Below are 27,157 nucleotides of genomic sequence, written 5' to 3'. Positions count from 1 at the left end.
TCTTATACTAGGAGATGCACAGCTCAAGCCTATGCATGTCTACTCAGAGGTAAGTCCCATTAGAGTCAATGGGGTTTACTCACAGGAAAGTGTGGATAGGATTGGGCTGGCAATCACTTCATCAATGGCTGATAAGTATTCCCTTCAAATAGCAAGATTCATCACTTTAAAAATACAGCCTCTCCTCTTCAATCAAACACCAAGATTAATAAATCACTTTAAAAACAGTACCCCTTTTCTGCTCCTGGCCAAGTAAAGTGTGTGCTTGTCTCTCCCCTCCCCCTTTGCCAACTGCATGGAAGCAACTTTAAGAGTCCTGATGACTGGTAAAATAGGAAGTGTTTTATTTGGGGGGGGGGGAGGAAAGCGGGAAGGTTTGGAGATTGAAAGGGGGGAGTGGAAGAGGGAAGGGGTTGAAAAGAGAGATTTCACTTTGATGAGAAGCGATCCCAGGCAAGGATCATCGAGGGTTAAGGACTGCAAGCTCGGAAGCATGCTCAGAAAGCATGCTCCAAAGCAGCAACCACTCTCCCAGCTGAGCAACTACTGTTTCTTCACTTTAAAAAAAAAAAAAAGCACAGACATATTCTGCCCAGGGGTGTGACTTTATCACTTGGAGAGGACATCCTTCACCTCCCCTTTGAGTTCCTGGCACCGCCCTAAAGAGCTGCGCCTCACAGTTTGAATAACACTGCTTTAGCCTATTTGTCCACAATGTTCAGTGTAATTAAAGACATCTGCAAAAGCTAGATTCCTTTTTTCCATTAGGCATCTTTAATAATGCTTTGATTTTCCCACAAAATCCTTTTATTTCCCTGCTTTATTACTTTAGAATGCATGACATGCTTTGAGACACCATTAAGATATGACCTCTACAAGTAAGTTTGTACTCTAAATAAATGAGTAAATAGTGCTAAGTGAAAGACTATTATGGCCCAATCCTATCCCATAGTTTACACTATGCAGCTACACTGCCAGACGGCACACAGCATGCTAAGGGGGGGAAGTGATCACATGGCCCGGAAGAGGTAAGTAAAAATATTTTTACTTACATCTCCATAGGCTGCCTGGCCACCAAAGGGTCTCCTTGAAACTAAGTCAGATAATTAGCTGGTGTAAGTGTGAAGAGCCTTAGGCCCCGATCCTGAGCCCTGTGTGCCGGCTTACTGCTGGTGTGCACTGCCTTAAGTATGCCATAAGGTACATTTGCAAGCCCTTACCACAAACCCAGCAGCAGAGCTAGCCCAGTGCAAGCCCATGCTGGGCCAGTTCTGGTGCTGGGTCCATGTTCCGTTGCCCAGTGGTCGTCCGAACCGTTGGGCAGTGGAGAGGTGAGTGGGAGCATGGGTGGAGGTGGGAGGGAGGCATTCTGGAGTGGGATGAGATGGTGGGAGGGTAGGTGGAGGGTGTGCCCTAGATCCACCCCCTCCTGCCCTATGCTGCCACCTACCTACCCCACTCCCTGCCCTACTCCCCCCAAACCAGCTCTGAACTGTCTCCACCAACAACATATCTGATCTGGCACAGTGTCTGAGATTTGCTGGTGGGCACACAGAACCTCCAGCTGTTTGTGCTGGTGGCTCCAGAGCACACTGCAGCAGCACATTTTGCATTAGATCGATGCTGTAGGCCCTGTGCAGAATTAGACCACCTATCATTTCTTCTTCCATCACCTTCCTAGTTCAGTTTCCAGATAGGCGAAATAACCCTTTTATCCCCATTTTCTCATAGGAACCAGGCTTCTACTGAATCAGACTATTGATCTATCTAGCACAGTATTGTCTGCACTGACTGGGTGCAGTTCCCTAGAATTTCACAGAGGGGTCTTTCCCAGCCCTACCTGGAAATACCAGGCATGAAACCTGAGACCTTCTGCATGCAAAGCAGATATCTTACTACTGAGATGCAGCTCCACTCAAACCACCATTTGCATTGCCTAATAAATATTCACTAGTTGTCCCCAAAAGAGCATTTTTCTTTTCTCTTTTCTATTAGCACTTTCCAGACTTTCATTTGCAATGAATAAAATGATAAAATGATATCATTTTATATGAATAAAATGATAAAATGATAAAATTGCAATGAATGGTAAAAAATCCATGGATAATTAGGTTATACCTGTACTGGGGAAAGGCCCAGTAGGTGATAGACCACATGCTTTTCTTACAGAGGGTCACAGTTTCAATTTCCAACATTTCCAATTGGAAGTACCAGGTACCAGGGCTGGGAAAGATTTTGAGATTTCTCCCAGAAGTCTCGAAGAGCTACAGGCAATCAAAAGAGTACAATGAAACAAGGGTCTGACTCATTATAAGGTAGCTTCATGAAGTACCCTGAAAAAAAAATCAGTTTTTAAATTGCAGGTTCCCCCCAGCAATTAAGAAAAAATCATATAAGCCTCCTTTTCTGCCAGGTTCAAAGCACAGGGTTGTATGTGAATGAAACACTTTCCAACACTGTTGGAAAACAGAGAAACTGAATCAGTAGCCTCTGTGAATGTTTAATGGAAAGACATCCTGGGCATGCAGGCACACATGTGCGTGCAGACATGAATGCACACAAACCCTTCTTTAAAACCAAGTATTTTCCCTGGTTATGATTTAGAGACCATTATCCCACAAAAGCACACAGATTAATTCTCTTTGATGTGCTTATCTCTAGGAGAGGAAAGGAGAGGAGACTCTCTAGCTGGCTGAATGGGGGGTGGGGAAACCCATGCTGGATTTACTTCAGCAGGACATCTCAGCAAGAAATACATTTGACCAAATGAAAGCAAAGTGGTAGAGTTACACAGATGAGAAAAACCAAGTAACATGCCTGTCTCTCAAAGTGGGAACCTGTAATTAAAAAACTTTTACAAACTGGCACTTTTGACAGCTATAAATGAGCCACATCCACTCCTTTCTCCAGCCAGGGCTGTGGAGTTGGTACACAAAACCTCCAGCTCTGACCCTACCCAAAACTGTTTCTGATCCTGACTCCACGACTCTAACTCCACAGCCCTGTCCCCAACTGCCAATGAATATGCTTACCGCTGTGGAACAGCCCTAGAACAGGGAGCTTCAACCTTTCTAACCTTCAACTAACACTTTCCACAATGAATTTTCTGCCAAGAACCCCACTTGTCTGACACTGTACCCATGAGCAAAGCAGAAGATTCTGGGCTAACACTCACATTGGGGATGGGTCATTGCCTAGTGGTTAAGCACATGCTTTGCCTGCAGAAGGCTCCAAGTCAATGTGGAAGTCACGTTCTCTGCTCCAGAAGTTCAGGTTTTGAACATCACATGCTAGGTGCAAATGAGTGATTAGTGTCACAGCATGTCAGCATCAGACAAGTAGTAATATTTTATTCTGGAAGAGCAATTTCAGCTAAAGGCCAGCCCAGACATGGCAATGGCAGACCAATGTTTGTTTGTCTGTTTTTAACTCAGGTCTGCCCTGATCACATGCTTCCAGAGAATCTATGATCAGCCTGTGGAGCAGTTCTGGCGAGGCTTAAAAACATTTTTATTTTGGTTAGCTTTCAATGGGGGAAGGTAAGGGGGCTGCCTCCATCTTGTAATTATTGGGGTCTTCTCTTGCCATTGCTCCCTGTGCTTGGCAGGGAATGTTTATTTATAACTTGTTTTATTGCTGCTATTTTATTGCCTGTTGATTGTGTTTTGATTTTTTGTTTGATTTACTATAAGCCTCTGTGCAGTTTTTAACTGGAAAGTCATGGTACAAATTCATTCATTCATACTCATTCATTTAAACAAGCAGGAAGTTATAAGTCTCTGTGAGAGGTTCCAACATTTTAAAGGGGTACAAAGGGATGGTGGTATTAAACTTTCCCCCACCCACAGTTTATCTCCCCACAGTCTGTCCCTCCTCTCCAGTAAGATGATCATAGGGATGAGGAAAATAGATTTGATGAGCTGAAGGATTCAAATATCAAGGAAGGAAAGAGGTATGAAGATAAGGAAAGGAAGTAGAAAGCCTTGACCAAAAAAAATGGTCATAAAAGTCACTTTGAGACATGATGAGACAGGGCTTTAGTTTCATAAAAAAAAAGTTTCAAAGCCAAAGTTTCATCTAGTCCAGGATCCTGTTCTAACAGTGGGCATTCAGGAAGTCCACAAACAGGGGATGAAGGCAACAGCATAAGAACATAAGAACATAAGAACAGCCCCACTGGATCAGGCCATAGGCCCATCTAGTCCAGCTTCCTGTATCTCAGCCCTCTCCTGTATCTCCAGCCCTCTCCTGCAGCTATTCAATGGCACACCACCTACAACATGAAGGTTTCACACAGTTATTATGACTGACAATGCAAGTAAAGGCATGTTTACTCAGAAATAAGACCCACTGATTTCAAAGACACTTACTCCTAGGTAGATTTGGAGTATAGTCGTACAGCCATTAACAGAAATGTGTTTTATGAATATGAGTGATAATATTTCAATAGGAAAATGCTTATTAATATGAGTTGAACTAGTCATTTCTTTGACTTGGGTAACTGCCACCTTCAAAGAAAACTTTATTCTATTTATAGTAACTGTGTGCATTTTTGCTAAGATTGATATAGTAAAATGAACTCCTGTGAAGCAGAAACAATGCTCATAAAATAATTAGAATAAGGACATACAAGACAGCAAGATAGAGTCATTATTATTAATTGGTAGCTGACTCCAACCCACAATGACTGTGACTGTTTTCAAAAATTTGTTAGACACGTCCTTTGGAAAATATGTAAGGTCACCATCAAAACTACAGCACCCTTGACTGCAAGACAGAAACTGACATTCTAATTGCAGTTGGAGGTATCAGAGCCTTAGAACAATTCAAAATTCATTTCTTTCTTTGCAAGTATAACTGGGTTACATGCACACAAAAGATCTTCCTTGGCAAAGAAGATGAAAATGTCCTGAGCGTTGTGCTGCTCCATACAGTGAGTTATTATTCTTCAGTGACTTTTAACACAGCCTCATCTAGTAATACCCTGTAATTAACATGCAACCTACTATTATTTGTGCACATACCAAGCTACGTAGATTGCCAAAAAACAACAGGTTCAGCAGCTGAATTGTGTTATATAAAAATGAAACAGTATATCCAAAGTTGATGCTAAAATCGTTTATCTCAGTGGTTCTCATTCTTTTTAGCCTGGGACCCACTTCTGAGAATGACAATCTGTCTGGGGCCCACCGGAAGTGATGTCAGCAACCTGGAAGTGATGTCATAGCCAGAAAAGACATCATCAAACAGGAAGTGACATCACTATGACGCCAGAGCCAGAAGTGATGTCATCAAGCAGGAAGTTCTTGCCTAGAAACTCAAACTGTAAATGAAAAGAGTCAGTATTCCAGCTCAGAAGCTTCTTCCAGTTCTCCCTGCCCTCGCTACCATTGCTATCAAGAAAAACATAAAATCACATCTGGAACAAAATAGTTGTGTATTTATTTACTACTGTTTTTATTTGTCTTTATTTACAAAATCTCAAGCTACTTCTTATATTGCACTTGAAACTAACAAACATTGATGTGGCTATTGATACTGTGCTCAGCACTAGCCAGAAACAAGTGCACCCTACTCATGCACCTCAGTACAAGAAGTTGCTTGAGCTTTTGTAAATAAAGGAAATAAAGCAGGGACGCTTCCCCTCATCCCCCCCCCCAAGCCTAAGCACGTCTACTCAGAATTGACTCCCATTATTGGCAAGGGTTTACTCCCAGGTAAGAGTAGACAGAATTGCAGCCTAAGAGAGAAGTAAGAAGAGGGGAAGGGTGCACATCAGAGAAGCGGCTGGGGGAGCAGCACTCTCCCTGGGTGTTCCCCCTCACATATTAGGCTTGCCCACCCTCCCTCCCCCCAGCTGCTCTCTTGGCAGCCAGGCAACCAGGGATCCCCCCTCACCCCAGCAAAGATATAAAGAGAGGATGTGCTAGCTAGGGCAGGAAAGGATCGTGGCTTCCAGGCAATTTCAGAGAGGGAGAGAGGTCGTGATACAGATGGGGTGGTGGCAGCGGCGATGCTGCTTTCAAGGTAGGCTCAAAAGAGGGGAGATCACGCAGGTCTGCCTCTCTCACCCAAGCCCTGTGTTCAGGTCTCTGCCTTCACGCTCCAGCCCAGTCCAGCTGTGGGGGGGGGGTGAGCTGCTCTGTCTTGCAACCTCAAGACAGCCCATCCCGTTGAGGCAGCCAAGCTGACAAAGGTTGGTGGGGAGAAGCCTGGCTGGCTTGTCCACATCTCTCCAGGTCCTTCTATGCCTGCAATCCAAACCTGCACTCTGCGATTGGCCCCCCCTGAGGGAAACCTACAACTGCAGAGGGAGGTCCAGCTGGAAGGCAGCAGCACGCTTTCTGGGGAAAAGCAGCACGCTGCTTTCTTTGCACATGTGCAAGCTGCATCCTGAGTACACTTCTGTACTGCAGCGAGTCATGGACTCTTTGCTCACAACAGGAGAGGAAACTGAACGCTTTCCACATGCGCTGCCTCTGATGCATTCTTGGCATCACCTGGCAGGACAAAGTTCCAAACAACACAGTCCTGGAACGTGCTGGAATCCCTAGTATGTATGCACTGCTGAAACAGAGACGCCTGCGTTGGCTCGGTCATGTCGTGAGAATGGATGATGGCCAGATCCCAAAGGATCTCCTCTATGGAGAACTCGTGCAAGGAAAGCGCCCTACAGGTAGACCACAGCTGCGATACAAGGACATCTGCAAGAGGGATCTGAAGGCCTTAGGAGTGGACCTCAACAAGTGGGAAACCCTGGCCTCTGAGCGGCCCGCTTGGAGGCAGGCTGTGCAGCATGGCCTTTCCCAGTTTGAAGAGACACTTGGCCAACAGTCTGAGGCAAAGAGGCAAAGAGGCAAAGAAGGAAGGCCCATAGCCAGGGAGACAGACCAGGGACAGACTGCACTTGCTCCCGTTGTGGAAGGGATTGTCACTCCCGAATTGGCCTTTTCAGCCACACTAGACGCTGTGCCAGAACCACCTTTCAGAGCGCGATACCATAGTCTTTCGAGACTGAAGGTTGCCAACAAGGGTGCAAGCTGCTCTTCGTTACATCTCAATGCCAGGAAGCTTAAAATGGCGACGCCCAGGCTTTGCCCACTTCCAAAATGGCACCGCCTAGGTCTTTTGCCATCTCCCAAGATGGCTGCTGCCAGCTTCTCGCAACCCACCAGTAATTGGCTCACGACCCACCAAGTGGGTCCCGACCCACAGTTTGAGAACCACTGATTTATATGATTGTAGTTACTATATGGATGATCAGTATTAATGACAAAATATGCCTATCACGGCAACATTTATTTCTGTTGAAGAGAACTTATGATGCTGCCTTGCACTGGGTCAGACCACCCATCCAGAGAGACAGAGACAGAGACAGACAGACAGAAGTTTTCCCCATCACCTGCTACCTGTTTCTTTCAATTGGAGATGCCAGGAATTGAATATGGGACTTTCCACATGAAAAGCGTATGCTTTACCACTGAGCTGTGGTTCCTCCCCAAGGGGAAAGATAATACTACTAACAGAACAGAAAGTTGCCAGTACTCCTTCTATATCTATATATAAAACACATATACCCATACCTAAATGCTGCAGTTACAGGCCTTTTCTAAAAAATACTAACTACCAGAGGTCCAGTTCAGTACTTGTTACTTATAGCATAAGATCCTGCTCTCAAATAATGTATTTATTTAATCATGGATTAGCCTATCTTTGAAGAAGTCAGATATGGCCAGCAGTGAGCTGGGGATCCTTTGCAATTTCGATCATGGGGGATGTCTAGGTATGAAAAGTTATGGGAAAATGCACACATTAACTGAAACTTTCAAAAGGTCAAAGCAAGTCTGAAGACAAACTATACTGTTTTTGTTTTCAAAAAGTGTGTTTCATCACATATCACACTTCCCTGGAAAGAGCCCATCTGCAAGTCTGTGTCTTTTCAGCAGTATGTTCTATCAAATGCTATGATACCTTTCATAAAGAAATCATAAGATCCTTTATAAATGTCTGCATTTAAGAATTGCATCATCAATCACTAGATCCAGCTTTGTGGGAATGGAGTACAGCAGAAGGTTAAAACACCACAGCACCAATAACTGGGTAATCTTATGGTCTGGGTTAAGTCCGTATTTATACTGGTGTAATAACTAGGATGCTTCCACAGCAGCAGTGCTAAATGCATAAAAATAGCATCAGAAAAAGGCAACATAGCAATGACAGCTACTCCCACTGTTTCCTTGGCAACTCTACTGCCACCCACCAAACACAAGGATGCTCCCAACAAAGCCCCCACATTGGACCTGCTTGGAAGGAACCAACTGATGTACAACAATGTAGCAGTAGCAGAAAGAACTAGTCAAGAAGCGGTGCCAAGGTGGCCTTAGGCATTTGATGTTAGTGTTGCATGCTCTTTTTGTGCTAAAGAAGAGGTGTCAAACACAAGACCCATGGGCCAAATGTGGTCCTCAAAAGCAATTTTTCTGCACCCCATTATAATTGAGCTCTCCCAGTTTGATAACTGGGCCTGCTCATATCTTAAAAATATGAACAAGATGTCGAGGAGGGAGTAGCTCCTTATCTGGTTGTCCTGCGGAATGCAGCTTCAAGGACACAGCTCACACGATAGAGAGTACACAGACGCAAGGAAATCCTTTACCATTTCAGTCTGTATTTACAAGTTAACAAAAATAGCAGCAGCATAGCAAAATAGAATAGAGACAGCAAAATATACAACAGACATGACCACCAACTACCCCACATATGAGGGCTCTCACAGTTCCTTATAAAGCACTGTGCACAAATCAGGATGGGTGATGTCTCCTCCTCCTGCCACACCCTGTCTCATGATGCTAGCTCATCACCTGTCTTCATCAGCTAGTTCCCTTTATACCTGAGTCCTGGTGACTCAGCACTTCACAAAGATTAGGCCCTACCTTATTCAGGCCTGCAAATTTATCCTGGGTTATGTTCTAACCCTGACACAAGATTTGCACATTTTCTCTCTCGTTATTTGCCACTATTGAGTTTCTATGTGAGAACAAAGTGCTTACTTCTGGCCATTATCTGCATAATGATGTCACTTTCTCCTTAATGATGTCACTTCCTGCCCTCAGCCAGCACCACAAATGCAAACTTTGGCTCTCTGTATGAAACAACATCCCTGTGCAGCTAAGGTCTCTATCACAGCAACAAGACCATTGTGTCCTGGACAACTGTGTCCTGGCCAAATGCTTCTCGATCATTGGTGTCCCTTGACATTTGCACCCAGGTTTTTATGCATCCAGGTTATTCGTGTCCCAATACTTTTTTATTTTTAAAACACAAAGGATGAGTTAGGTTGGGATAAGAAGCTTAGCATATATAACACGGGGTTTGTTGACCAGTTATAGTTTGTTGGTTGCCCAGTTATAGTAGGACACAAATAACTAGGACGCAAAACAAAACAAAACCCGGACATGAATGTCTACGAATGCAAATGACTGGGGCCCGATCCTATCCAACTTCCCAGCACCAGTGCTGCAACAATGTAGCCCCGAAGAAAGGGAAAAAAACATTCCCTTACCTGGAGGAAGCCTCAGTGATTGCCCCCTACCAAAAGATGCAGTGCATGCCCCATTGGCACAGCTGCCCCAGCACTGGAAAGTTGGATATGATTTCGCCCTGGGACACAATTGTCCAGGATGCAAGTATCCTAGTACCCTCCATCATCAATGTCTCTGCTTGTGTTCCAATACTTTCGTAGGCATTTATTTATTATAATTACATACCACTTTTGTGTCACACAAACAGTTCAGAGAACTGAACTGAAAGCAGTTCAGAGAAAATGAACCAAATAAAAACAGCAGCAAAAATCAGCAAAAACAAAAATCAACCAAAACAATAAAAGGAATAATGTGCATGCAAAGCGTTCAGTTGTTAAAATGATAGCACAGAACACTCTTTGAACAGCAATTCCACTATAATGGGTAACTCCAAATTGAAAGCACTGCAGAACCTAATAAATATCACCCTCTGCCAAAATACCAGGAGAGATGGAGTTAAAGCATCTGCCAGGGGAGGGATTCCAGAGTTGGGGGTCATAATAGAGAAGGTCTTTTCCATGTGCATGGCAGCCAAGCCTGAGCTGGCAGGTGTTGGCATAGAGCTGTAGAGCAGTCTCCCCCAAAGATTTTAATGGGAAGGTAGACTAAGGCAAGAGCTGACCATTCTGAAGATATGAGACAGGGTGGTGGTGCTGTATATCTTTATATCTGAATTGCATTTTCTTGCTGAGGTTTATATGTGTGGGATAGTCTGTTGTGACTGGCTGCAGAGAGAGTTGAAACCTATCTCCTGATTCAGGAAGAGACACATTCCTAGGAAGTTTTAATGATACAAACTTTCTGAGAACTTACCATAGCTTCTGACCAAATAAATACAGTAGTTTAGCTGTGAAACAGCAATAGCAGTTCCATAGAACTGGAGGTCAAGTTTGTATGAAGCCAGAAAATATGTAAGAACAAATAACAAAGAAGAAGAACGAATATCATTGTTAAGACCAAATTGTAGAGGGGGCTAACATTTTATTATCAGGTTTTGGATAGCAGTTTCATGTATTGTTCATAGTCATTGTCTCACTGCTAAGATGATGCTTCTGTACAGTCAATTCAACAAAATGTTTTAACTCCAAATTTTCTGATGCTTTGAAGCTTTTCCTTTGAAACAGCATCTATGAATCCATCAAAATGACATTGCTTCGAGCATGAAGTTTCTTTCTCACAAATGTGTCAAGAGAGCAAAATCAGACATCTACCAATATGGTTTCTGCCTACCGAGATAATCACTGCCAGAACTGAAACAAAGCCTCACTACAGTCACACAATCCCAAAACCTTTCATATGGGGCAGAGTTAGAGAGAAAAATTCATTGCAGTGGAAAGTACAAACAAACATATTTAGGATTGGGTCAGTCTGCCATATCCTGTATTATAAGGCTCACCTTGTCTTACATAGTTGGCTAGCAGAGATTAACAAACTGGATTGTATTTTTAAACATTCAATTTCACATCTTTTCTTAAAGTCAATCATGTTTGCTTTGACCAAAATAAAGATCAACATTTTGATCTCCTCATATTACTATTATGTTTTACGATATTAAACAGACCAGCACAAATAAACTGTGAAAAATCAGAACAGTGCTTTTGGTATGAAACAGACAAGCATGATGGATGAAATTATTCACTCAGGTGGCTATTACAACATTTTTCAAATGTTATGAAACATTTTTATTAATACCCAGGAAAAATAAACAGCTCAAAGATAGCTTTCTAGGTGTAGTTTTGATTAATGGGGCTTGCTCTATCCCAACTGTTTATCTGCAGCTCTTCTGCATTTTATCTGAGTGTCTCAGAACTACTATCACATCATTTTAACCTTGGTAACCGTGTGAACAGAAGTACATACGTATAAAGCAAACAAAAGTCAGCAGCCCACTGAAGTAATGGTGTGAAAGTAATGAGAAGAAGAAAACAAAAGAACAGTAACATCAATAAATGAGAAGAGGAAGAAATGAGAGAGGAGCAGAACGTAGGACACCCTAGTGAAGAGTTTACTGAAATAAACCTCTGAAACCCAGTATATTTCATAAGCATAAGAGACACTGCTTCACAAGTATTTCACAAGCATATGAGACATAAAGAGATTAGAATTAGTGCAGCTGCTCCAATCTGGAACTTCAGAAGAGTTTCAATAAATGGTTGCTAGAACCTTTAGAATGTAACAAAGCCCAAATGAACTGCTTGAAAAGGAGACTTACAGCACAATCCTATGCATATCTACTTGGAAGTTAGCCTCACTGAACTCAGTGGAACTTCTGCGTACACTTGCATATGATTGTGCTATTAGGGACCAGATATACATGCACTTAATTACACAACTTGCCTCAGTTGGGGCTTGAGTTTATTGCAAAGGGAGAAACAAAACAGGGCAAAACTGTGGTGGGGGTAAGGGGCCTTTAGTGGTTTGCTTCCACCGTAGCTGTGATCCCACTTGCACTGCCCCCATGTGCCATTTTTAAATGGCACCACTATGCCAGTGCTGGAAAGGGGGATAGGATTTGGGCCTAAGACTCATAACTCTAAGATTGCAATCCTAGCCATGAAGCTTCCTGCTTGACCTTGGGTCAGCCACTGTCACTCAGCCTAATCTACTTCACAAGGCTGTTGTGAGAAAAAGAGGGGAGGAACTATGCATACCATTCTGAGCTCCCTGGAGAAGGGTGGTATAAAGATGTGAAAAATAAATACATTTACAGGGCAGCAAACCCTACTGATATCAGTGGAACTTCTAAACTGTATCAGACTGGGTAGCCCACATACCCAAATGTTATTTCAGGGACATGATTGGAGTTCCTGTGCTGGGTTTTTGTTCACCAAACAGAAGTCAGATCGGGTTTCCCCCACAAATTAGGATCATTGCATTGAGGACGGGGTGTTTACACTCTGCCTGCTCTCTGATCTGGATCAGGACCTATACAGCTCTATTTGCCCTAGGAAAAATAAAAGCCTCTACTGGCACCAACATAAGTTTTTTCTTCAGGGAAAAACAGCGGCTGCCAGGAAGTGAGGGGATCTAGATTGGGACTGTGACAGAGACCAGAGACATAATGTTCCCAATCTGTCATCATTATCCCTGTCGTTGTCCCCCCCCATCTGACTGCTATTAACTGAATAAAAAGACAAAGATCCTAATCATGTGCTTGAAGTAACATCTAGGTTGACCCATGAAATAGACTTCTATAAATGAATCATGTTATTTGAGATCTTGTCTCATTATAAATACGCAGTTGTGATTCAACAGCTCTGACTGTACAGGCGGAGACTTTCCAGCTCCATCAATTAATTGGAGAGGACTGTCAATGACTGTTGGTTATGATATCTAAAAACAGAACATATTCAGAGGCAATATAACCCTCCCCCAAGAATCAGATATTGGTGACAAACAGCAGGGGATGCCTAGCAACATACTCTGTTCACAAGCTTCACAAGTACATCTGGTTGAGTAACCAACACTGACAACACAGTTCATAAAAGAGAATGGGACGGTTGTCTAATTTGCGGCAAAATGCCCTTTAAAGTTAAGACCTGGTATATAAATGTTACTGTAAGCTTATAAAATTTATCATTTTGGACACACTCTGATACCTATACTCGGACTACCTATATTCTGATGATCCAAAATTTTAAGTATTATGAAAAATTTACTGATGGGGTGAGCTTTCAACTCTGACTGAAACAAAACTAGAATCCGAAGAACATGGAATTCTCTGAAAAAGAGTTCACATACTATGAAAGAAAAAGGTTCTTATTACTATAAACAGAAGGAGCAATACACTGGCAAGTAGGTTCCCACTGACTTCATGAAACGGGCATGCAGATAAACTTTGTTGTATTTGCTACTGTTCCTGCCCAATCCTATGCTTCCTGGCACTGCAGGCTACAGTAGCGCCAAAATGGCTGCTGCTGTACCCTGTGGGACCAGAAAAGCCACCAGAGGTCTCCTCAGGGGAAGCGGGCATTTGTCTCCTTGCCCCGAGTAAAACCCCAGGCCCTGCAATGGGGCTACTCGAGTCTGCACCAGCTAAATTGCTGGTACAGACTTGAGAAGCCTCGTGTCAAGCTTCCCGCCTGACACAGGGGATAGGATCTGGCAGAGGCTCCTCCGGTTCCACCCCCTCCCAGGTTGGTTCCTCCCCCACCCTGGAATGCTCGCCCCACGCCACCTGGCACTTATTTTCTTGCCGCCGCCGGCCAAGCTTCCTCCACAGTGCTGATGGGGTGGCGCAGACCTTCCTGCCAGCACCGCTTACTCTGCATGTGTCACGAACGTGCTTTGCAGCATGTTTGCAACACCCTTCATCAGTGCTGGCCTGCAGTGCCGGCACTAGAGCCCAATAGGATCAGGCCCTTAGAATGCATATGAAAGAAATGAAAAAGGAGCTACAGAATACATTTCATTGCTATATTATCCTTGCTTGTTTTTCATGACAATGATCTTCACTGGTAATTAGATGGAGAAGATCAGTTCACAAGCATTGCTCATCAGGATTTGGAGATTTGTGTCCAAGAAAAGCTTTGTCACAGAAGAAGATTGTGGCAATGCCTTCAACAGTCCCCTTCTCTTGGCTGTCCTTGCGAATTATTTCACCCAACTTACTAACCCTAGTAAAAGATGGGCTTTTATGCTGGTAAGTCTGAATATCTTTCCATCTGCATTACAACAAGGGAGATTCTCTAAAACTCTTCGCCCAAATAGATTGTTTATTTTGTTCAGTTGAACCAGATACTCTGGATCATATCCTTCTTCGGTGCACTGCTCATCACAACCTTAGGTCTCACTTACTTGACTCTTTTCTTTTTCTCTTCCTGTTTCTCTTGTTGATCCTTTTCCAATTCTTCTTAATGATTATTCCCCTCCTATTACCAACCTGGTGGCAGAATTTCTAACGGTAGTCTCTAAGGCCAAAGTCTGAAGTTAATATCTTTAAAGCTGTTTTATTTTATTATGTTATTTATTCTCTGTAAACTCTTAATATGCCAATAAAGGTATCGAAGTGTGCCTTCAACAGAAAAAAATGAGTAACAATTCTTCACCTACAGATTGTAGAGGCAGTTTCACAAATCCACGAGGTTGTTTCCTCTCTTATTGGTGGTAATGGGAAATCCCTATGCAGAGACATAGCTAGGTCATTTGACACCCGAGGCCCATAAATTTTTGTCACCCCATATGACTTACTTACTTACTTACTTACTTACTTAATTAATTAATTAATTAATAGAGTGAGTGATTGATTGATTATTAATTATATTGTTTAATTAATTAATTCACTTCTTATACCACCCTTCCTCTAAGCAGCTCAGTGTGGTGTACATGTTTCCTCCCCTTATTTTGTCCTCACAACAACCCTGTGAGGTAGGTGAGACAGATAGTAATAGTCATGACATGGAATGAATATAATAATAATGGCCAGAAAAATAAATGCAGTGAATATTTACCCACAAGCAATTGATGAAATTCTGCATCAAATGGTATATGACAATATTATTCCTAAAAGTCACGATTTCCAGAATTCTGGTCACTAGAGTGTCACACCCCCCCCCCCCAATGTCTCTTTGGCCTGTTTTGAGTTAAGGCAGTGGTTCTCAAACTTTTAACACTGGGACCCACTTTTTAGAATGACAATCTGTCCAGGAACCACTGGAAGTGATGTCATGGCTGGAAGTGACATCATCAAGCAAAATAAAATAATTATAAATAATTAAATTAAAGAAAAACAGGTAAATAAGGGGAAGCCAGCCCTGTTTCACCAAGTGAGATTCTCAGCCGTCCCCAGTGCCCACCTTACCAGTTCAAGCCTCTGTTTTATTCTTATAAGGGGGGGGGGGGTTAGCTGCCTGCAATAACACCCCACCACAAATAAGCAGTGAGATTTTCAGCTGTCCCCAGTGCCCACCTTACCAGCTCAAGCCTCTGGTTTATTCTTTGGGGGGGGGGGAACTGCCTTCTGGAGCATTTGTTGAGCTCCACTTTCATTAGATGGGGACCATGCAGCTAGCCTTGCATTCTTCTTTGCCTGACTTGACCAGCAGCCAAGGCACATTTGCTTACTCACGAGTAAACGTGACCTCGTGACTTACTTTTGCTTTCCATAGGGCTCAGTACATTCATCTGCTTGGAGGGAGGGACTTCCTTCTTGGCTGTTTTTGGGGGGCTGCTTTCATTGGATAGGAACCATTCTGGTGTCATTGGATTCCTCTCAGCCTGCCCTTTTCGATGAGCTATGGCAAGTTCACCTACTCAAGAGTAAACACACGATATGGCTGTTTCATTTTCCATAGGCTTCAATGCATTTTTTTTGTTTCTGGTTTTTTGGCTATAACTTTTGATGGATAGGAGATATTTCAATCCAGTTTTCTGGATTGCATTCCACTGGAAATTCTGCATCCAACAGTATATGGCATGAGCGATGTTGTGGCATTTGTGGTGTTACACCCACCCAAGGGTGGCACCCGGGGAGGACCGCCCCCGCCCCCACTAGCTACGCCACTGTCCCTATGTGTGCACATGAACTCAGATATCCTGTAGTACAATCTTGTGCACGTCTACTCACAAATAAGTTCCACTGAGTTCAGTGGGATTTATTCCTAGGGAAGTGTGTATAGAATCATAGCTTTATATCTTCCGTGTTACTGGGGATATAAATTTTCAAATTTTGTTGCTCACTATCTTTTACTTTTAGTCTTGTTTGAAAGACCTTTCAAGATGGTCTCTCTGCTTTGGTACTCAGAGACTAGGAAAAAAAAAAAGAGCATACCATCAAGACAAATGATTCGTCATTACAATGCAATATTAACCTCAAAAATGACTTAACTAGTTAATATTTAACCAACACACTATTGCTTATCATACCAAAAGCAATCGTATGTTGGTTAAATATTAACCAGTTAAGACATTTTCAATCTGACCCATTCCTGGATGGGAGACCACCTACAAATCACATGTACAATGTGTTGTGTTCCATGATGAGAAAAAAGCAGGATATAAATAAATGTAACGATGAATATATACTACACTTACAGCCCAGTCATATGTATATATTCTCAGAAGTATCTCCTACAATTTTCCAAGTCTTACTCTCATGTAATTGTGCCAAAGACTACAACCTTATGCAGGTACAAAAAGCAAACTTGTGAACTGAATTTCTCAAAGGATTATTTCAGATTAAAGCTCAGTACTGCCCATGTTTACTAAGGGGAAAATCCCAACATCATGTCTTTTAATCTTTATTGTATCACACTTGCACTCAGTAACATGTTGGATACTCATGTTTATTTTGTAGCCCGTACCCAGTGAACAGTCATGTGGAAAGAAACAATTGACCCCAGCAATCCAAAGCATGCCAAGTGTAATAACAGTGAAATACATGCTCAACATCACTGGTTTAGAATATACATGGAAGAGAACAGGTTGCACAATTGTCATGGAGGCTTTATGAAAGCCAAGGCCAAAGTTAAGGACCAAAGCCAACGTTAAGGACCAATTTAAAATAAAAGCAAATGTAAGCTTTCACATGTGAAAATATTCTACAGCTTGTAAGAAGTAATACAATCTAGTAAACAGCATGCCAAGCTGTGTCCTGGGAACAAATCTTAATTTAGGTATGAACTCAGCTGGATGGCTTCCACAGGTAATACAGGGGGGGCCACCATATCCATGGATCCACTTATCTGCGGATCGGGTCCGCGCCCCCCCAATTCACACCCCCTCTGGAGGTGAGAGAGGCTCTGCTCCCCTTGCCTCCAGAGGGTCCTCTGAGCCCAGCAGAGGCCATGGACAGACGTCCGCCTTATAAGGTATTTTCATGATTCCCACCAGCACTGGGTGATCTTAGGTTTGAGCCATAAGACAACTGCATGTATGCATTTATTTTCATTTCAAAATAGTTCTATCTTGCTTTTCATGCCCTTATAATAAGATAAAATAGAAAATAGATCAAACAAAAACAATACAATTAAATGCAGCAGCATCAAAGCCAAATCCACTACTGAAAATCTAGACTATGTTTCTTCACCATCACTGCAGACATCACCCTCCCTTTGACAGCACATGAAAAAGTCAGGTTTACACAGTTCTCCTGAAGGCATGCAAGGTAAGGGCCAACTGGGCCTCCATTGTGAGGGTATTCCACAAAGTGAGAAGGACCACCAAGAAGGTCTTTCTCCTAGTAAATGACCATCATGGTTCTGAAGGCAAGGGCACCAGGAACAAGGTCTGAGCTAACAAGAGTTAAAATAAGGTTCATATGGAAGGAGGTGGTTCTTTACGTACTGAATGTATTCTATGTACAATTAAAAAATTATATGACAAATGTTAATTTGTCCATTCTCTGCCAAAAGCCCCCCAACCATGAAAACTGGACACCCAAGTATTTAACTTAGGGTGCAATCTTAACCCCTTACATTAGTGCTTTCCAGCACTGGCACAGTGTGCAGCACCCTGCAGTTGGGTGTCACTCACGGAGTCCTCCTCAAAGTAAGGGAATGTTTGTTCCCTCACTTCAGAGCTGCATTGCCCTTATGTCAGTGCTGGAAAGTACTTCCTTTTTGTTGAAAAGCTATACATAAATATTTGTAGTAGTAATAATAATACAAAACTCAGATGATCTATTCATGATTGCTAAATAATGAATAGTACCATACTACTGACAGAGCACAATAATGAAAACATATATAAGATAAACTTATGTCTCCATTATAAAAATGTATCAATATTTCTAATGAACCTGGCACTAATCCATGACAGTTTATGTTGAAATAAATTGATTAGTCTTTAAAAGGTACCTCAAGGCTCTTTGTTACTTTTCCTGCAAAAGATTAACAGCCCAATCCTATCCACACTTTCCTGGAAGTAAGCCCCATTGATTCTAATGGGACTTACTTCTAAGTAGACATGCATAGGATTGGGCTGTAACATAGTTACACTTCAGAAAATAAAAAGTCCAGGTAATTTAAAGCAACACATGGACACTCATGATGCAAACCTAAAGTACGCATAAGGCCTGTTTTGGTGTTCTTGTTCTACTCCATCTGAGATAGAATGGGTTTCAGATCCATAAGCATCTTGTCTTCGCCCTCCCACATCATCACCCTTACCATTCTAAAAAATAAAGGCTGACCTGGCCATTTATCACAGGAATGCTGTGAACATTCCAATTATGTCCTTGTTTTTTCTTGTTGCGTATTATTTTTATACCACCCTTCCTCCGAGGAGTTCAGGGTGGTGTACATGGTTCCTTCCGTCCTTTTGTCCTCACAATAATCTTGTGAGGTAGGTTTGGCTGAGAGACTGATTCAAGGTCACCCAGGAAGCTTCATGGCTGAGCAGGGATTTGAACCTGGACCTTCCATATAGAAGTCCAATTTCCAAACCACTTTTTAATAATTTTTCACTGGCTTGCAATGAGTTTTTCCTAATTAAAACAGCATGCAGCAGGCATGTTTAGGATCAAAAACATGGTGGGAGGGGGAAGTATTCAAGCCCCCCCCCAGCTGCCACTATGGTTTTGCCCCATTTCAAGTGTCCCCAGTGCTTATTTTTTCCAGAGGAGGAAAACATACATGTCAGCACATGCATTCTCAGGCCCTTACCAGTTCATTGCAATAGGGGGAGGAACAGATATGGAAGATTCCACTTTGCTTTGTAAAATCTCTACTATTTGACATTCCCCTACTGCAAAAGGTAGGCAAACTATATTAACAAACTATGCATAATACAGTCAAAGTCATTCATCTTACTTAAATTCATGACTATAAATGACAAATTAGCAATATTACATGGGGGGGGGGTTGCATATGGCTTTTCCAAATGTGCAAAATCACCAGACATATCCAGAAGCATGATGCTACCATCTTCCCTGTCATCATCTCCCCACCCCATCCCCCACAAAATGAGGAACCACTTCTGGTGGACAAGAACTTGCATAAATGATGTCAGAGAAAGCACAACCATAGCATGATGTCAACAACAGGTAGATTCTAGAAATCAGATTTGAAATTATCCATAATGTTATAGCAAGAAATGCTGGGATCCACATTTTTTGCTTTCTACTAGAAGACAGTATCTTTTCTTTCAGAGATAAAAATTCTGAAAGTATAAATGAGTTTGAATGAATTTAGCAAAATCCAAGTTTTAATAGTGTTGTTTCATGGGAGAGCATTAAGAGACAGCAGAAGCAGCCTCAATATGATATTTATGGGAAATAAAACTTGCAGATGGGAAGGGGGGGATCCAGGCTGTTTCCCAGTATTACTTTAACAGACACAGAAGCCAGCTGAAAAGTCGCGCCCATGTTTCAAAATAAATAACAATGTATTTTCATTATTGCAATGAATAGCCATGTCTGCTTCAGAGACAAGATGTGCTAATTTGAACAACTCCAGGAAACTCATCCTAAGCATACTGCCCATCTAAATAAAACAAACAAGTACGCTATCCTTTTGACATTCTGTTGTCAAAGAATTAAATCTCCCTCCACTCCTAAATACAACCAACACTACAGTCCTAAACATAGTGGCTGAAAGTTAGTCTCATCTGTTTTAGTGGTACTTCACAGTATTTAGGATGGAAACACTGGAATCAGGGTCAAAACTGGTTAGAGTGGAATGCCAGATGAGTGTATTACAGTAGGATGTATCACAGTCCAGTCCTGATGGATGGAACAGCATCATCTACTCGACACTGGCTAGTAGAGTTAGGTAGGGGCTGACAACTAAAAATAATATTAAACCCAGGAATTTGGGAGCAAGACAGTCAATTTTCAAAGAATGATGCAAGAGCTTCCAGATTTTGGGGGCAATTAAACTTAATCTCATCCTCTACCAAGATTCTTGGTCTTGGGCACACACGATGAAATAAAAATAGACAGGACTCGAGTGCATACTGCATTCGCATCTACATCTCTGGCTAGATTTGCTTGCCTAAAACAAAAGAGGCTTGTTCAACCATCCGAAGTTGTGGAAGGTTATTTGGCCAGTCCTCCCTCCCACAAACCACCCCACACCCTTTCTTACCTGATAATGTCATCGTTGTGCCCCAGGAAAAATTTCTGACTGTGCTCTCTGGTGTTATAAACCACTCCGACTCCAGCCACGAAGTAAACCACTTCCTTGCCTGCCGTGTAGTACAGGTTGTTGCGGCACTGGTGACCCCTATACCCATACACCCACTCCAGACGGAGCTGGCATCTAGGAGCTGTCCGATCCGCCATGATAATCAACCCCCTCTTCCCAGCAGCTCCCAGGGAAACTGGTGCTGCCCCTCCACCCCCACAGTCCTTGCCTTTCACTGTTCCCTTGCCTCCTTACAAACGCTGTCAATTTCTGCTTGGCTGCCAAGTCTTCCCGCTGCACTTTCAGATGCTGAATTTCAATGCAAAATGCATCTAGGCAGAGTCCTGCTCTGCTGCTGCCACCGCTGCTGCTGCTGCTGTTACAGCTACCTCTGCTGCTGCTGCTTTTGGTAGTGCTGAGCTGCCACCATAATCTTCTACTGCCAAAGATGAGCAGCTGCTGCTTTCCTGCTGTTTTGCAACCCAGACAACTTGGGGGGGACGACACACACCCAGGCAAATCAGTACAATATGAAACTATACTGTACGTGTCAATTCCATCAGGAGGAGATGGAGCTGGTCTGTGTCAGTCAGTGGCTGCAGAACACCCGTTCTATGCATCCCCTTCTTAGTGCATCACTGGAGCCTTCTTGCAAAGGGAAAGTCCTTGTTCTTCAAACAGTCTTCTGATTTTTTAGTAGTGTCAAAAAGTACAGCTGATGCGCAAAGGGAGTCTGTTATTTTTCAGTGCCAGTGTGAAGATTGAATTCATCCTGTGATAGCTTTGGCTGTGTAACAATGCAGTCTCCTATAGGTTTCCATCACAGTGCATTTGCAACTTATTGATATGAAGACAGGACATTTCTGGGGGGGGGGGGGGAGAAATACCTTAATAAAATAAATCACCCATACAAGTTCATATTATAATCACTACTGCAGAAGCAGCTTCAGGCCCACCTACTTACTCAAAAAACAGTGAGAAAACCATTTCTGCAAAAAATACAACAATGAAATTGTCCTTTGCCAGATTTGTTAAACATTTGCTAGGAGAAACACTATGAATGTTCCCGGAGGCAGGATGCACTTTCTTGCAGCTCTCTTCTTTTCCCTAAATTTTTTTTAAAAATTGATGTTTAGGATTATTTTCAGCGCAATCCTATGCACGCCTACTCAGAAGTAAATCCCACTATAGTCTTACTCCCAGGAAAATGCTATAAGATTGCAGCCTGTCATCTTGCTTATGGTTTACCCACTTCCATTCTAACAGTAGAATCTTCTTAAACCACCACTTGCAAACCTGCTTCTTTTATGAAACTATGGAATCATAGTGGAATTCAAGAAAAAAAAATTCCAGTACACATATCCAGTATGCTACATACTCCTACAGAAGGAAATGAATAAGTCACTAAGAAGTGATGGCAAAGATTCTGGAAATGGGGGAGGGGGTGCATTACCACTCTATTAATGTAAATGATACTACACAATCAGAACACAATGACTCAAGGCAATTTTCTCAGATTGGGGGCAAGTAGACTCCCTTTGAAAGAGATGCAAGATCCTCCAGAGCAGCAGGGTGGGGAGGGAGAGCACAGAGCAGTGTTTCTGAAACTGTGGGTCAGGACCCATGTGAGCCAGTTTCAGGTAGGCCCCCATTCATTTCAGTATTTTATTTTTAATATATTAGACTTGATGCTACCATGGAATGTGACTGCATTTGGGGATATGTTACAGATCTATACTTTTAACAGGCTACTAGGTATATGCTTTTAACAATGATAGTAAACAGAAATTCCTGGGTAAGTGTGCGTAGGATCTCGGCATAGGGTTGTTAAAAATTTTCCTGCAAGACATCCATTGGATCCTGACAGATTCTCATTCTAAAAAGTGGGTCCCAGTGCTAAATGTGTGAGAACCACTGGCACAGAGGGTTGCTAGTTTGTCCATCAGTGACTGACCACTCAGTTTTCCTCACCTTATAGTAACCCAGCATCCTAGGCTTTCCAGCTGAGAAGCAACAGAACAAGGACAAGGACAAGGACAAGGTGTCCTGCCAACCCCCAAGTCTTCTGATGTGGCTGCCTTCACTGCTGTATGCCTGCCACACCTCTCCCCCCCCCAAAAAAAAATGACAAACAGAAGCAAGTCAGGGGGGAATTGGGAGACCAACTTGGAGCAAGCAACCCAGTTCTCTTTTGCATCACAGTACTTCAGAGTAAACCACATTAAATGCAATTTAACTTACTTCTGAGTAGACATGTTTAGGATTGCACTGTAATTTTGCTTATGAAATCTGTAACAGGTTGAAAAACTAAGGTAAAATCTAAAGAGTCTCCAAGCTTACCCAAATATTTCCAGGTATGCAAAGACTTTTGAGATTTCCCCTTTCAACAGTAGCTCCTTATGCTACTCTTTATAGCCCACCCCAAACTGGGGCTCCCAGAAGTACAGTAGATTTCAGCAAATTAGGGGAGCAGAGTTTTAAAAGTCTGAAAAGCAATGGCCCAGGGTGTTGCTTAACATGGTACCTACAATACCAGAGGAATACCTGGAGAGAAAAGAAGGAATCAGAAGGCAACGAAACACCCTACAGTAACAGTTAGCGTCTTTTTCAGTATAGTGTACAACTGTGGAGGCAAGAAGCAATAATCTGATCTTCATCAAACTCCTGATTTAAATTAACTATCCCTTTGACAGTGTCTGGAGGATAGAGATAATGCTAGGTCCTTCCATAACACAAGAAGCCTGTTGTTAGCAACAGTACTTTGTGGTAGTGGATAGTGTAAGCAATTCCAATTCTCCATACTGAAATCCATGAATTTCTGCTACAGAAAGATGTAGCAGAGCCCCAACCCTAGGAATGCTGATACTGTAACAGCCACAGCCCAATCTTTCTGACAAGCTCTGTATGGAAGGACTTTAAACAGAGACTAATTCCAGGCCCAATCCAAGTTGCTGGTTTTGAGTTTTAAAGCCCTGTACAGCTTGGGGACTGCGTATGCAAGAGACAGCCACCTTCTGTATAATCCGACTAGTCCTGTCATCAGAGAAAGCCCTCTTCTAGAACTGTCACTTATGGAGGTGGGAGGTGGTGGAGGCAAGAAACAGGACCTTCTCAGTTATTGTGGGCAGGAGGTCTGGTCTAGAGGGTAGAGCCTCCATTTGCCTGAAGATTAACATCCACAAGGTCGCCAGTTCGAGGCCACCAGCACCGTGCGACCTTGAAGCAGCTGGCAAGCTGCAGCTGAGCTGTTCCATCTGCTCGGAGCGTGGGAGGATGGAGGCCAGAATGTTAAACCAGATCGGAGTGTAACAGCTTGAATGTGGTGGTTCTTGAAAGAGAGAACCTTCTTTCAATTTGTAAAAATCCCTGCGTGGATTTAATAAGCCTGCCTGTGTAAACCGCCTTGAATAAAGTCTTGAATAAAGACCAAGAAAGGCGGTATATAAATACTGTATATTATTATATTTATTATTGTACCAACTTTATAGAACTCCATCCCACTCAGTTTACAAACTGTTCCTCATTAGAGGCTTTCCAGTGGGGCCAAAAGATGTTTCTCTTCAGACTACCCTTCTGAGTTTATAGTTTTTAATACTGGACTCCTGTTGATTTTTATGGGGATATTTTTATGGGGATTTATTTATTTCTTTATTATAGGCCTTCCCTATAATATTGCCCTTTCTTAATAAGGGCCTTGCCTTTTCTTTCTAAGAGGTGACTGCTGCTGGTTTGTGTTTTATATGTAATATTTTAAAGATGGTTCAATATTTATATTGTAAATTATAGGTTTAAGTGTGATTTTATTTTGCTCTGTAAGCAGCTTTTGGTGCCCTTCAGGGAGAAAAGCGGGGTACAAAACAAGTAAATAGTAGAGTTTTGTGGTTTGCAGTTAGCAGACTAACCAGTGCAAACCAGTCTCCCCAAAACAACAAATTAAAATACAATAATGAATGCACAAGAAAACCATGCTCGAGGTTTAGCATGGTTTCTGACAGCACGCAATGTGGTAGCCAGGCCAACCTACTTGGGGTGGATAATTCATAGGACGGCACCACAGCTGAGAAGATCCTGCTCCTAGCAGATTCCCACTGAATCTTATTTGGCAAAGGTACCCAGAACAGGGCCTCAGAGCCCAATCCTAAGCATGTCTACTCAGAAGTAAGTTCCTTTATAGTTCATGGGGTTTACTCCCAGATGCAAGGGCATAGGATTGCAGCCTCAGTTATTAAACAAAGTGCACAAGGACATACATACTGGAGAAGTCAGATCCCTTTACTTAAAGTCCTTGGGCTATTTGGGCTGCAATTCCATACATACTTTTCTGGAAGTAAGCCTCAATGAACAGAATGGGACTTACTCCTGAGTAATAAACAGGATGGTGCTATTAGGTGCTTTCAAAGGTAAGATGCAGCACTTCAAATTGAGTCCAGGAACATACATGCAACCAGTGCAGTGAATTGAGCAATGGTATTAAAAGAACATACTGCACTAAAGCAAAAGGTGAGTGACTTCCACTTCATAGTATCACCATCCTCTGCTTGCTCCAAGGAGCTCAGTGTAGTACACAAAGGATTAGTCAAACTCTTTTCCATAACTGCCTTAGGTAGATCAGGTAGAGGGTGAGTAATAGAAGGTTATCAAGTGAGCATCATAAGATATGGGAGATTTGAACAAAGGCACCCAAGGTCTAAGTTAACACTTCATATATCACATTACATTTCATATGCCCGACCCTCTAGGTTTTGTAGGTGTGTAATGTTTGGAGTGGGTGGGAAGGTACAACATAAAACTTGTGCTTTGAACAAAGAAAATTAACATGCCAAGGCTAACACTGACTTGGAACCTCCCCCATCACAAATGTCTGGGGGATGGATGGGATTTGCCAATGAAAGCCACAGTGATAAGAAGGTACTCAGCACTTGCTCACTTTGTTCACAGCTGCATAATATTCACATCTGAGAGGCTGGGTTCAAAATTAGGAAGCTGTCATGCAAATCTCACTTCCATCATTGAACTTCTTTTCCTAGCTTCCTTACAAGATCTGTTTTATCTCCACTTTAGACCCTCCTGCACCATTCACCTACAATTGAGGATACTCCTACTTTACATGGTTGTCCCAAGGATTACAAGATAATGCATGTGAAATTCAACTAGTGAAGTTTGTTCAGGGCACAGCACTGAGGCAAATATTATCCCCTGCTAAACAAGTGCCCATTGAAGTTATTGTTGAAGGAGCTGCAACAGGGCTGGCTGAGAACCTGGCAACTGTAAAAGCAGATGGGTGGGAGAGAAGAGGTACTTACCCACCCTCACCTCAAAGTGCTATAAGAACACAAGCACAGTGCCAACTCTTATTTCCTTCATATCCTTCCTCAAAACCCACCTTTCCCTGTGGAACCTTTAAAACAACTCATGAGGCTACAATCCTATGTATGTATACCTGAGAGTAAGCCCAACCAAACACAGTGGGACTTGCTCCTTAGTAAATATGCATAGCATATGTGCTGTATGCCTATGTATTTTTCACATTTTTATACCACCCTTCCTCTAAAGAGCTCATGGTGGTGTACATGGTTCCTTCCTCATTGTACCCTCACAAAAACCCTGTGAAGTAGGTTAGGTTGAGAGACTGTGACTGGGGCTTTTGGGATCAAGTCAGTCAGTCTCTCTCTCCATAACTTACTTCACAGGGTTGTTAGGAATATTTAACCCATTTCTGCCCAGCCCACAAGTGTACACATTTGGTCCCTGTTGCATATATACAATGTTGGGCAGAAATGGCTTAAAGAGCTTAACATTTCACACAACAAGACATTTATTGTTAGCCATCTTGAACAGACCATGGACAGAACAGCAGGAAAAACATGAGTAAGGACTGAAAGCCAATTTTGGATTATAAACCTACAATCCTATACTGGACAAACTTTCCTGGGAGTCAGCCCTATTAAACACAAAGGGATTTACTTCTGAGTAAACAGCCACAGGATTGCGCTGTGCAGAGTCTGCCCGAAGGCACCCATGCATACTGACAGCACAACCTCAAATAATCCCAATAGCAAGAGCTGAACAAATGCAGGTGCTTCTTACAGTCACCCCCACATTCCTTTCCCCCCACTTCGTCAGTGCTGAAATAGCACTGCAGCAGGTGCTTGGGGGCCATAATCCTTCGGGGACATGCGGTGGGTGGGGAGGCTAGTGACCCACAACTCACGAGCTTTTCAAAGGACTCTGTTGGGGAGGCTCTGCCTCACCTGCCTCCATGTGCGGGTTGTAGGTGCTTGGGCACCTCACGCGACTGCGGTGCTTTTCGAAGGACTCTGGTGGGGAGGCTCTGCCTCACCCGCCTCCCACCCACCACAAGTCCCCCTCTCCCCTGCAAGGCACCGTGCACAGAGAGGGCGCTGGATAGGAGCAGGACTGGTTCCCTCACAAGAGCACCAGACAGTGATTTGAGTCACCTGCTAGGAGCAGAAGGGAGGGCAACAGCAGCAGCACCAGGCAGCGACTGAGCCC

At 42.9% G+C, this 27,157-nt stretch overlaps 1 protein-coding gene across 2 annotated transcripts in view; it reads right to left on the bottom strand.

Annotated features, from left to right (window-relative positions):
- The window catches only part of EML6 (EMAP like 6), a 184,535-nt gene extending 163,733 nt beyond the window's left edge, over positions 1-20,802 (bottom strand). For both annotated transcript variants that reach the window (XM_066611920.1, XM_066611921.1), the window contains exon 1: positions 20,606-20,802. In XM_066611920.1, coding sequence (XP_066468017.1) covers positions 20,606-20,802 — 197 coding nt within the window. The remainder of the gene's footprint in view (positions 1-20,605) is intronic.
- Positions 20,803-27,157: the final 6,355 nt, after the last annotated feature.

The sequence above is a fragment of the Tiliqua scincoides genome, chromosome 1, assembly GCF_035046505.1.
Source record: "Tiliqua scincoides isolate rTilSci1 chromosome 1, rTilSci1.hap2, whole genome shotgun sequence".
Taxonomy (NCBI): domain Eukaryota; kingdom Metazoa; phylum Chordata; class Lepidosauria; order Squamata; family Scincidae; genus Tiliqua; species Tiliqua scincoides.
This window is presented reverse-complemented; position numbering and strand designations above follow the sequence as displayed.